Consider the following 13,402-nt stretch of genomic DNA (forward strand, 5'->3'; position numbering starts at 1 on the left):
CTAAGCAGAGTTCAAGGTATGTAGGCACATTTTTTCCCTTCCACCTTAGATATACATTCCTTAAAGAAAGGCTCAAAGATAAATGCTTACTGACTGAATAATAATTATACTTCATGTTACATGCCATACACTGTACATTTACCTTCTGTTAGGTTCCTAACAGCATCTTCATACTTTTTGTTTTGCAATGCTTTAATGCCTAAGCCAATGAGGCCTGGACCACTTTTTGAATCCATTTCCACTAATCTACAACAATACTGCTGTCCCTCATCAGTAAGATTTCCTGGAATTAAAAGAAAAGGTTATTAGTGTGTGTGTGTGTGTGTGTGTACATATATCAAGTTTCTAAATGCCCAAACCCATATTCTTAAATCTCAAAATCTGCCTTTATATTCTTATGCATCTTTCACCACATGCTGATTCCAGAAATTCAAAAATTAAATAGACCAGCAAATGCAGAAAATATTAACATTTAAATTAAAAAATGATGCTTTTTTATCTTCTTAAATACTGGAAGTAGAAACCACTTTAGGATTTCAGACAAGAAACCTGCTACTTGCCAGTAGACTAAGTCACATAGCCTACTGCTTGCCAGCTGTAACAATTTTGATTGTTAAATGAAGGAACCCTTGTCAAAGCAGAGTATCTTCCTCAAGTTCTCTTCCTAGGCAACCATGCACTGCCAGAGACATGGCAGTCAGATCCAGTGGACTCTTCCAGCATCCAAGGATCACAGGATAGGCGGGTTACTCATCAGGACACTGCACAAAGACTTAGTCACATTCCGCCTAAGTCTACAAATTCACCAGTACATTTCCACATTTTTCTAAGACAATCTTTTTCTATATAAGTGAATTGTGACACTTATGAAATAGTCATCCAATGCCTACATTTATTTTATTTTCAAATTTATTTTGGCAAAATAGTTTAGAAAACTTTATATATTTTGTAATATTTCCATTTTCTCCAATCTCAATCCCAGAAAAGCATAAAACAAATGAAAATTGTAATTTCTGTTTTAGAATAAATTGTGAACAGCATTCACAACTTTAATAAATCATTTAATCACATAGGAGAAATTTTTTTTTTTTTTTTTTTTTTTTTTTTTGAGACGGAGTCTGCTCTGTCACCCAGGGCTGTGAAGTGCAGTGGCCGTGATCTCAGCTCACTGCACGCTCCGCCTCCTGGGTTCACGCCTATAGGAGGAATTCTAAAAAGACAGACTACAACTTGAAGCAAAAAATATGGTGGAAAAAAAATCCTGAAAACAAGACCTAATGCTTAATCACTATATAAAACATATAAGGTCCAACAACCCACATGTAGAACCACTGTTTCAGTCACAGATTCAGAGGTAAATTATTTGCAAATACCTTTAGCTCATTATGTTTCAAATTTCTGGAAAACCATTTGCAAACCAATGTATACTCCATTAGTAATATGTAGTAATATGTTTATACACTGATTTTAGATTATCCAAGTTAGCACTAAAAATCAAAAGAATTCTATAACGACTAAAGAGAGTTAAAACTTCAGTACTGTTTGGCCAAAATATGAAAACAAACTGGGAAAGAAATACTAGTTTGATCAGTTAAGCCAGTGAAAAGACACAAGTCTGCTACTATTATGCTCCAGGCCATGAAACTTCCTTGTCAATAGTCTCACCATAGCTTCCATAAAACGAATCCAAAATAAATATTTGCCTAGTTCCATACACCCTATATCCTCCCAAGAAAACTATCGGATTTTTCCTTTTGATCCAGTGGTATTGTCTAAACTAGACATTGTCTGCCTATCAGAATCACTGGAAGACTTGTTAAAACAGGTCTGCTGAGCCCTATCCCTGAAGTTTATGGTTCAGTAGGTCTGTTTAAAGGGACCTAAGAGTGTCATTTCTAAGAAGTTACAGGTGATGCTGATGCTACTGGTCCAGAGATCATACTTAAAGGACCACAGGTCTACAATACTGCTAATACTATATACCACCCTTACTTTTATCTTATAACATGAATATTCTGCCTTTATTGCCTCTGTGGCTAAAATGGTAACCTCTGGAGTAGTATCAGTAACCTCTGGGAGAGTAGAGACCAGCATGATAGGTGTTCATTTCAATTTTGTGATGGGAGGGTTTCCTTTAAAAATACCATCATGACTGATGTTCAAAAAGGCTTAGTCTTGTTAATAGGTAACAGGTGAAAATACTATAAAAAATAAAAATTCTTCACCATCCTAAAAAAAAAAAAAATATGCACCATACCTTTTATCTCTACCTCATCTGAGTCTAAACCACTCTTTCCTCCATAGAAACACAGTTTATGATCAGACCTTGACTACATAAACTGCCTGTATTACAGAAATATACTCCGGGATGAAAATAGGAAAGAAAAATCATGCATCTCTCCAATGAACATCCATATTTAGGGTAGTTTAACAACACACAGGTCATCAAAGTGTGGGTTTTGGGTATGTGAAAATGTTTCCAAAAGGCTGAGATGAACATAAACGGACTTTTAAAACAATGGTAAACTTCCTAACATATTTTCCTTGCTAAAGCCTGGGAGCTAGCAATTAAAACAAAATAAGATTTGGGGAGGACTATTTTCATGTTCGGCCCTGGTAACAATTCTCTGCATATGACCAAGTGCACTGAGAGGAATTTTCTATAGTTTCTCAAAAACCAGCAACAGTAATAACAACACTAATGATCTTGTGTATAAAGAGACAAGGAATACTTTAGCTTCAACTTTCAATCCTTCTCTTCTTCATACTTATTCTTGTTGAGTAATATTAGGCTAAATAAAACCTTGGTGGAGGACAAAAACAGAGGAAATATAATTCATTGCTTTTGGAATTCTACTCATTGCAAATGAATAGAAAAATTATTTACTTATCTGGCTTCTTTTTAACATTTAAAGGATTCTAAGGTTCCAGATTTAATCAACTTTAAAACAGTCAGGACAATATTATTTTATTTCAAAAAAAACAAGCCAGATTTGGGCTAATGAATGTTAAAATTCCAAGGATAGAGGGTATTCTGAAGAGGTCCATGTTGGATGCTAAGTAATAACTATGAAATTCTGTTTCTTAAAGTTTACTACAAAAACAGTCGGTTTTTAAAAAATTCATTTCTGACATCCCAAAAAAACTATCTAATTTTTCTTTTAAATAAACCTAGCTTGAGAGGGGGAAAAAAAAAAACCATGTACAATTTGGTGGCATTCATATCTTTATTTTCACGTGGATTTTCTAATAGTTTTAAAGCACAAAATCTTAAACCAGCTCTTTTCTGCTTGAATTTGAAGAACCAAGCTTTCTAATCCTCCCCCATTTCAGTAACAAAGCAAAATAAGATAAATAAAAAAGTCATTTAGCATGAAAAAAACATTTCAACAGATGACAACTGTGAAAGCCATTCACTACTTGTTATATGAAGCTTTACAAACTGAGTCATTTTGAAAATGAATATTCAATTCTCAACAGGCAAAGTAGGACAAAGGAGAATGAAATACATTTGTTCTCAGTGGAGGAGAACCCAGTAATTAACTGCTATGAAGTAGCAAATTCTGTACATACTGAAGTACTTTGTGGGAGGGTGGCTCAGACTTCAGAGACCTTACAATTCTCAGAAGTTCTTAATACACTAAAGTTGGGTTTAGAGGAGCAGTTAAAAGAAAAAGCATAGCAACCCATTGTCCTACATTAACTATTGAACTTCCACCTCAAGCATACTACTTTACCTTGAAATGTACCTAAACCTAAATTGCTCAATTCCACAAATTCCAGCAACCAACAATTCAGAAGGGAAAGAACTCTTCCCTGGTTTTACCATATGTGTAAATATCCACATATACTCTTTCTGCTGTGATATAGACCTTCTTTTCTTTCCATTCTACATAATACAAATCTATAAGCTTATTCAAAAATGATTTTTTTTTTTTTCATTTAAACCAAGACACTTTCTAATCAATCGGTATAATCCCTTCACTATCTCTTTATTAGAGAACTTTGTCAACTACTGAATTTATGTGCAAAACTCTGTAGCCTATTTGTTGATCCTATTTTTTCTATTATTTTGTAGGCTTTTTAGAATACAAGAACAAGTCTACATTATAGTTACATTTATGCTTATTGAGAAAGCACTCCATTAGTCCTCAAAAAGAATTTTCAAAGTATTCACTATGTCATTTGGCATGTGAGCAAGCCAAGACTGAGGTAATGGTGCAAACCATAAATAGCTGAATAAGAAATAAACAGAAAAGAGTGAACACCAGCCATTAATTTTTCAATAACAACAGTAACAGCAGAATAGGGAAAAATAATTGGTACCAGGGGCCATACAATAAAGAAAATCAGCCTACTTATCTTTGGAACACACTGAGTCTTACATTAAAATTGGAAGGATCTGGGTAATTTTGGAACTAAGCTTCCTACCAGGAAAAAAAAAAAAAAAAAATCACAAGACTTCATGAGTATGCTCCTTGTGCTTGGTGTAGCTCATCCTCCTCGGTCTCAGTGCAACACTCATAGCATTAACTAATTAACCTAGGAACTCTTTCTTCTTATACCACTCCTGCCAGGCAGCTATTGCAGTTCTTCTCCCACCCCTCTAACAGCTTACTATCCCCTCTGTGGGCTTCACTTTCTCATCCTACTACTCCCTAATGCACTTGGTCAAGTCTACTTTCCTTTGTATACCTGCCTTTTCCTATTCTTTCCCCATCACTGTAATCTAAGCTCTAATTCAATCACTTGCATTTAAAAAGACAGCCTTAATAAAAAGCCTCACAATCATAAACTCAGTTGGCTCAATATGTCAAGACAGACCATAGTAGTCTTTCTGAAATGCTCTTTCCCTGTCATCTGTGCTGTTTCTCATCAAAGTCCACCTTCTTCTCTGACCTCATCCCTTCTCTTTCTCCACTTACTCCCTTTCCCTTTTTCATCTCTTTCCCTCCAAGCCAGCCAGCATTGACCAAAGTATAGTTCTCAGTATTTTTCCCTTTAGTCCTCCTCTGATGGCAACCATTCCATGTCATTTTCACCTACATGCAAATTACTTCCAAACCATATGTCTACCCTTAGTATTGATCTCTCATCTGCAAACCACTGATGGGCATTTCCCATTGACTGCCCCCTTAACATCTCCTCTCAATAACCTACATTTCATACAAATCATCAGGCCATATTGAGCCAACTTTTCAGGAGAGGTGAAAGTTAAAATCGATATTTGCCTCTTTCCCTCTATGAAATCACTTTCATTTTTTCATTCATCTGTTCCTTTCTATCATCACTATCATACTCCTCATTCATTCAAACCTAGTGTCACTTAGTCTACTGGAGCTAGTCCACCTTCTATACAATCTGTCCTGCACACCATGTTAGTTTAAGACTTTATACTCCGCTCACTATACTTTTTATGTTCTCTTTCTTCTTATGGTAGTAAAAAGTACTCTCCTAAATCTATCTTTGACTCAGCTAAAGTAAGGCAAAGGGCATCTGCTTCCACCAAAACCAGAGCTGAAGGTAACAGTGTTTTTTCATTCAGACACCAGGAAAAAAAAAAACAAAAAAGTAAAAGAGGACTTAAAAGGAGAGTTAAAGTGAGGAGAACTGAGATAGGTGCAATGGTCATTTTCTACCAAAGAATTTTCCTTCACAGTTATCTCTAGCAGTAGTTTTCAACCCTTTTTTCACTATGACACATGTAAGGGCCATTCACATACAAAGCATTCTCATGTATATACTCATTTAGCAACACAGTGAAAAAAATTAAATGGATTAGTAAAGCTCTGCAATAATTGACAATCACTACCACACTGGTGTATGTACTAATATTTCTATTTCAGTGATTGACTTCTGTGAACTTGTTCACCTCAAGAGAATACAGGCATGAAATTTAGGTTATTTAAAAAAAAAAAAAATGTATTCAGCACAGATACTGACCAAAAGGAAAGAGGCTGGTGGGAAAAACCAATATAGCCAACCTCTTGTAAACTGGTGGAATACCACTCCTGGACACAAGACATCCATAGCTACAGTTCTGCCAACTCCCAGCAAGCTAGTCATCATCACTTCTCTCTTCCCCGCAAAGAAAGTACATGAAGATATAAGAGCACGAAGTATACACAGAGACAAATTCTCCCACTTGAATATGCTCTATTTCATTAAAAAAGGAGATTCAGGAATTTAATTACTTTATAATATTACAGTATTCATAACAATGTTCTTATGACACTGTGACATAACATCAACACTGAGGCAGATAAACTTTCCAAAAATCCTTTCTATGATATTCACAGCTCTGTGTAATAGAGCCTGACCTATTTAGCCAAAATATATCTTAGTTATTTCTTCCACTATAGTAAGCAAACCTATTTTACCATTCCTAAAATATGCACCCAGCTCCACATCTCTGCTCATGCCAGCTGGAGTACATTTCCCCTACTCCTGTTTATCTAGTATCTATAAAAAAATTCAAGACATCCTCCAATTCCCACCATTTAAAAGATTTCACTAATCAACAATAAATCTGGCAACTCATAATTCTTCTGTATTACTGTACTTTCCTATATTTATTAGTCTTTTCATGTACACAAAGACTACACATTATACTTCCTTTTATGTCCAGAAACACAGAAACAACACCTTAAACATGGTAGACACTAAAACATGTTTTGATTAATACCATCACTCACATAATCACACACCTCTAGGACACACACTATAATAAAGAAGGAATTACCTGATTCAATTAAATGCAAACAAAGCACTTCTAAGGGATACTGTACAGTAGGATAGATGTTTATCATTCCTTCACAGGCCTTCTTCAATCTAGTGGTCTCATGAGGCAACTTGAAAATATAAAAGCAAATTACACTACATTCTAGTAGTAGTAAAATGTATTTATGAACACTTTCCTAATTAGAAATACATACAAGTCACATTAGAGATTTAAAAAATCAACTTACTTTGGATAAACTCTGAATGAAATGCCTATAAAGCACTTGGTGATCTTCACTAGGAATCTTATCTGATAATCCCAGTGCATTCTCAAAAGCAGTTAAAAGCTGAAACAAATACAAAAGCTATCATCTGTATCATACTTATATGACAAATGATTAAATGTATAAGACTCTCCTACACAAACTACACCTTCAAGTAACTGCAAATGTATTCTACAGTCTGACCCTGACAACTCCAATGAGGGAAAAAGTGTATATGTAAGTTTTGGAATGCATTCTAACTCCAACTGGCCAGCAAACCGCACTGAACTGGTAAGTAACAACTATGCATTAACAACATTAATTTAACAAAACGCACTTCCCAGTGCCTGCTGTCTCCTACAAAGTAGTCAACCAGAGTATAGTCTGATATGCTAGCATAGCTGCTACTGCTCACGTATCATTTTGAAAACAATTCTTCTGAAATCACTAGCACATTCTTTGAAATATCTTCAATGATAGCAGATCTTCAACCTTTAAAAAATAGTTAAAAAGTTAGGTGATACTTTCGCCAAAAGAAAAGCGGAGATATGACTGAACTGTAATGAAACCACTTCTCTTATGCAGTATTAGCTGACTCTGAAGAACATTCCATCACTTCTCTTATATAATATCAACTGACTTTGAAGGTCAACAGGCCTTCTAAATATGTCTTAAATAAGAACAGAATACTAGAATCCAAAGCAAGTGGTATAAAGCACTTCACACCACTCAGTTAGCTACACATTCTGCATTTTAAAATGAATACTCATGACTTAATACCAAAAAGCCACAATGTAGTTCAATATCTCAAATTTTCTTTGGAAAGTATGGTATAAAGTCTATACAAATAAGTAAAATTTTGCTGCCCTGATACAGTTAACAATCTTACAAAGAAGGAACATAGCTCAAAACAGTCTAGCATAAAAGATTTTTTAAAACAGTAATAAAATTATTCCAAATGAAAAATCTGTGATACATTTTTTTCTAAATACTCAGTATTCAAGGTAACAATAAATCCCATTCTTTTATCTATTATTAACAGTGAGAAATCAATTCTTAAAATCATAAGTACAATTAATTGTCTGTCATGGAGGAGGGTAGGACAGACAATCCAAAAAGTCATTTTACTTATTTTGGAATGTGTTTGATATTCTGGCAACCTACACTATTTTAAGGAAAATAATGAAGTTATATTATATTATACAATTTAAGAGAAACTGCTAAGCTATCTAATTTTGTTACTGCTCAATTTTTTCCACAACTGAATATATGCACAGATAAATCATGTTATCACACACGAAAAAGAAATCTTATGCTCTTATTTTTATCCCCAATTCTTAGGACACTGCCTGACACACAATAGGTAGTCAATAAATATTTTCTGAATAAACAAATTAATGAGTGACCAAATGAACACATATACAAATAAATGAACTTCCCATCTTATATAGGGCCTATATTTGTTTATTTAAAAATTCCACTCAATTTAACAAGTGTACATTAAGTAGCTATTTACTATAATAAGAAATTAAGTTGACTTTTAAAGTTACAAATAAAAAAAGGAGAATGATAGATATATTTTCCAAATGTGGCTCAAAACCAATTTTTTTTTAGTCTTTCAAAAAATTCTTTTTGATTACTTTAAAATCTGCACCATAAAGACTTTTTTTCTAGGCATAAATACTCTAAATATTAAATATAAATACTCTGAACAGTGGAATTGTTAAACCTCAAAGTAATTCAGTACTCTTAGTTCAGCAGTGTAAAGAAACACACCTTTAAAGGTACAACTTTTTAGACACCATAAGCAGTTTCGTGAAAGTCAATTTTCACTTTATTTTTTACAGTGATTAAGTTACTGATGCATTGCAGAGTCTTATGAACACAAGGGAATGAAATTCTGATACCGTGAGTACCAATTCCACTCCATCCAGACTCCGCATGAGACTACAGGCCAATAATTCTGACTTTATCTAGAAGAGCCTCTATGAATTTAAAATTATACATTTACAAAATACCTAGCCTAACATACAATCCTTTTTTTTTTTTTGAGCATCCACTGAATCATCATTGAATGTCCTATTTCCAAGGTAATTCATGTACTAATATCCAGAATCTATAAGGAACTTAAACAAATTAGCAAGAAAAAAAACAACAATCCCATCAAAAAGTTGGCTAAGGATATGAATAGAAAATTCTCAAAAGAAGATATACAAATGGTTGACAAACATATGAAAAAATGCTCAACATCACTAATGATCAGGGAAATGTAAATCAAAACCACAATGCGATACCACCTTACTCCTGCAAGAATGGCCATAATCAAAAAAATAAAAAAATAGATGTTGGTGTGGATGAGGTAAAAGGAAACACTTCTACATTGCTGGTGGGAGTGTAAACTAGTACAACCATTATGGAAAACAGTGTGGAGACTCCATAAAGAACTAAAAGTAGGCTGGGCTCGGTGGCTTATGCCTGTAATCCCAACATTTTGGGAGGCTGAAGTGGGCAGGTCACTTGAGGTCAGGAGTTCGAGATCAGCCTGGCCAACATGGTGAAACCCCACCTCTACTAAAAACACAAAAATCTAGCCAGGCATCGTGGCGCATGCCTGTAATCCCAGCTACTTGTGAGGCTGAGGGAGGAGAATTGTTTGAACCTAGAAGGCAGAGGTTGCAGGGAGCCGAGATTGTACCACTGCACTCCAGCCTGGGTGACAGTGACACCCTGCCTCAAAAAAAAAAAAAAAAAAAAAGAACTAAAAGTAGAACTACCATTTGATCCAGCAATGCCTCTACTAGGTATCTATCTGGAGGAAAAGAAGTCATTATACAAAAAAGATACTTGCACATGCATGTTTATAGCAGTACAAGTCACAACTACAAAAATACAGAACTAGCCCAAATGCCCATCAATCAATGAGTGGAAAAGAAATTGTGATATATATATATATATATATATACACACACACACACACACACACACACACACACACACACAGAGACACACACACACACACAATGAAATACTACTCAGCTATAAAAAGGAATGAATTAATGGCATTCACAGCAACCTGGGTGGAACTGAAGAATATTATTCTAAGTGAAGTAACTCAGGAGTGAAAAACCAAACATCATATGTTCTCACTCATAAGTGAACATATGATAAGAACATTGTATGTTCTCACTCTAAGTTATGAAGACACAAAGGCATAAGAATAATACAATGGACTTTGGGAACTTGGGTGAGGGTGAGGAATAAAAGACTATACATTGGGTTCAGTGTACACTACTCGGGTGACAGGTGCACCAAAATCTCACAAATCACTACTAAAGAACTTACTCATGACCAAATACCATCTGTGTCCCAAAAACCTATGAAAATTAAACATTAAAAAAAAACTCCATAAAAAGAAACAAACGCAATAAAAAACGAGCAAAGGCCGGGCGCGGTGGCTCAAGCCTGTAATCCCAGCACTTTGGGAGGCCGAGACGGGCGGATCACAAGGTCAGGAGATCGAGACCATCCTGGCTAACCCGGTGAAACCCCGTCTCTACTAAAAAATATAAAAAACTAGCCGGGCGAGGTGGCGGGCGCTTGCAGTCCCAGCTACTCGGGAGGCTGAGGCAGGAGAATGGCGTAAACCCGGGAGGCGGAGCTTGCAGTGAGCTGAGACCCGGCCACTGCACTCCAGCCTGGGTGACAGAGCGAGACTCCGTCTCAAAAAAAAAAAAAAAAAACAAAAAAAAACGAGCGAAGATGTGAACACACACTTCACCAAAGAAAATACACAGGTGCAAATAAACACATGAAAAGATGCTCAACATTACTAGGGAAATGGAAATTAAAATGACAATGATCAATTATGTTTCTATTTTCTAAATTCAATTAAATGATCCATTTTCATGAACAAACTTGAGGAATAAATGAGTCAATACCAATTGCTGAGTTTCATTATTCTGGTCCTCCGTACTTTCAGCCAGGAACTGAGTCAATTTTCTCCATAGTTGATGAAGCTCTTGGTTGTCTGCACCTTCTTCCTGCCGTGTTTTTATCAACTTGTGCCATGTTCGAGCCACCTATTAAAGAAGATTTTAAATTATTTTGTCCAAAATGTAAAATGTCAATAAACATGTAAAATCTGCAAATAAAACATTTTATCTGTTGATATATAAAATCGCAAAAGCATAGAACCCCATCTATTTTTATTTTATTTTATTATATTTTACTTTTTTGAGACGGAGTTTCACTCTTGTTGCCCAGGCTGGAGTGCAATGACACAATCTCGGCTTACCACAACCTCCACCTCCTGGGTTGAAGCGATTCTCCTGCCTCAGCCTCCTGAGTAGCTGGGATTACAGGCATGCGCCACCATGCCCAGCTAATTGTGTATTTTTAGTAGAGACAGGGTTTCTCCATGTTGGTCTAAATGGTCTCGAACTCCCGACCTCAGGTGACCTGCCCGCCTCAGCCTCCCAAAGTACTGGGATTACAGGTGTGAGTCACTGCGCCCAGCCCATCTATTATTAAAAGAAGTCAGAAATCATTCACCAACCTCTAGGTGTTTCTTTTCTTGGTAATATAGATCCACAAGTTTCTTGCAGACATCACACCACTTCTGTTTATCAACACTTAGAACAAAACAAAACACACACACACAAAAGGATTTTGAATCTGATTAATAAAAATAACCAAGGACTTAAAACACTAAAATTTAAGTATTCCAATAATCATTTCAGGTACTATTTTAAATTAGAACACATCTTCTTTCATACTACAGTAAAATTTTCTAAAATGAGCTCTTCATAAAAAAGAAAAGGTTTAGGAAATATTATCTTCTATTATATTGACTGAAAATAATATCAAAGTTCCAAAATTAGTCAGTCCTCTTACTAGTAGTGTTTTGATTCTACTTCAATCACAAAAGATTCTGTGACAAATGTTTGAAAGAAAAAAGCCTCCCAATTCCCAGTAAATGTTGGAATACTTCTATATGAATTTTAATCAGTTTATTAAAATTCAAGCTTTGAAAGAAACTGGCCTTTCCTCATACATTTCTTACCTTTCATAAAGATCCAGGAGCTTTTGGTAAACACCGGGTAAGTCATCCTTAGCATTTATGTGATTATATTTCTCATACAAGTTTGCTAACCCCTAAAAGAAGAAGTACTCATGATTATTCTTTTTCCTAAAACATTTGCTGTTCTCACATTCATTTATTTTGCCAAATAATATGATAATCTATAAAGATTATTTATGAAAAAGGATTATTACAATTTACAAATGAAATGATCTGCCTGGGATTTGCCTCTAAATATAATAACTGAGGGTCGGAGGGCACAGGTGAAGTGGATATTGTTGAGTATGGGTGACAGGAATATAGAGGTATACCATTCCCTTTTCTTTTGAAAATTCATTTGAAGTGCTTCACAATAATAAACACTTTTAATGGCTATTTTATAATCTTCCCATCTAAGATTACTATGTGACACTTTTTTTTTAATTTCAGCATGTGTTTTAAAGTGTTTTATTGCAATATCATTGACATATAAAATTGTTTATTTTAAGGTGTACAACTTGATATTTTGATATATGTATTCACTGTGAAATGACAACCATAATCAAGCTAACTAGCATAACCATGCTACATAATAGCATTACCATTGGTGGGGAGGGTGAGGGGAGGTGAGAAGATTTAATTTTAAGATCTATGTGTCACTACTTTTATATGATATAATTAAACAAAAAAAAAATTAAGTAGTCTGTGAAAATTGTCATTTTTGCTTTAAAGAAGGATCAGATATCCTAAACCACTCAGTCCATTATAAAAGCATCAATTTCTCTAAGTGTGTTACCAGATATCCTCAAGTTCTTATTCACATGAACCTAAGACAAACAGGTTCATACCCTCCAGGGCCTACAACATTGTATTCATCAGTTTCAAAGGTGTGATTGAGATACCAAACAAAGTTATTAAATGTATAAAAGTTGGAGAATCTAAGTAAAAACATTAAGGCCACTAAGTAAGAAAAAAGAATTTAACTTGCACTCAAAGATAGAAACATTAAACATTTTATATTATTTTATTTTTTGGAAACATTAAAACATTTCTTTTCCTCAGGTAAGCATAAAGAATGATATTATGGATAAGTCTTTTATATGCACATATAACTAAGGTAGAGATTTATATTTGAGTGCTCACATTTGAAATAATCTATTAGGTAGGATGTTAAATAGTGTTAAACAACATCCTTCGCACCACTTTTTTTCTAAACTAACTTTCAGGTTTAGAAAACCAATAAATTTAAATTTTTTCTTACATGGGGCAAATGTAGGTTTAAATGCTTAGTTTAGTGTTGAAACAACCTTATTTTGAAAAAGTAAAAAAAAATCCTTTTATACGATATAAAATTGTTTTC

General features: G+C 34.7%; 1 protein-coding gene across 1 annotated transcript in view; it reads right to left on the reverse strand.

Annotated features, from left to right (window-relative positions):
* Positions 1 to 13,402, reverse strand: part of SKIC3 (SKI3 subunit of superkiller complex) — a 98,637-nt gene that overhangs the window by 72,810 nt on the left and 12,425 nt on the right. The window contains 6 exon segments of the mRNA XM_017859658.1: positions 143 to 283; positions 6,743 to 6,851; positions 6,969 to 7,067; positions 10,922 to 11,062; positions 11,539 to 11,614; positions 12,046 to 12,137. Of these exon segments, the coding sequence (XP_017715147.1) occupies positions 143 to 283; positions 6,743 to 6,851; positions 6,969 to 7,067; positions 10,922 to 11,062; positions 11,539 to 11,614; positions 12,046 to 12,137 (658 nt within the window).

The sequence above is a fragment of the Rhinopithecus bieti genome, unplaced genomic scaffold (assembly GCF_001698545.2).
Source record: "Rhinopithecus bieti isolate Rb0 unplaced genomic scaffold, ASM169854v2 scaffold_50384, whole genome shotgun sequence".
Classification (NCBI taxonomy): Eukaryota; Metazoa; Chordata; class Mammalia; order Primates; family Cercopithecidae; genus Rhinopithecus; species Rhinopithecus bieti.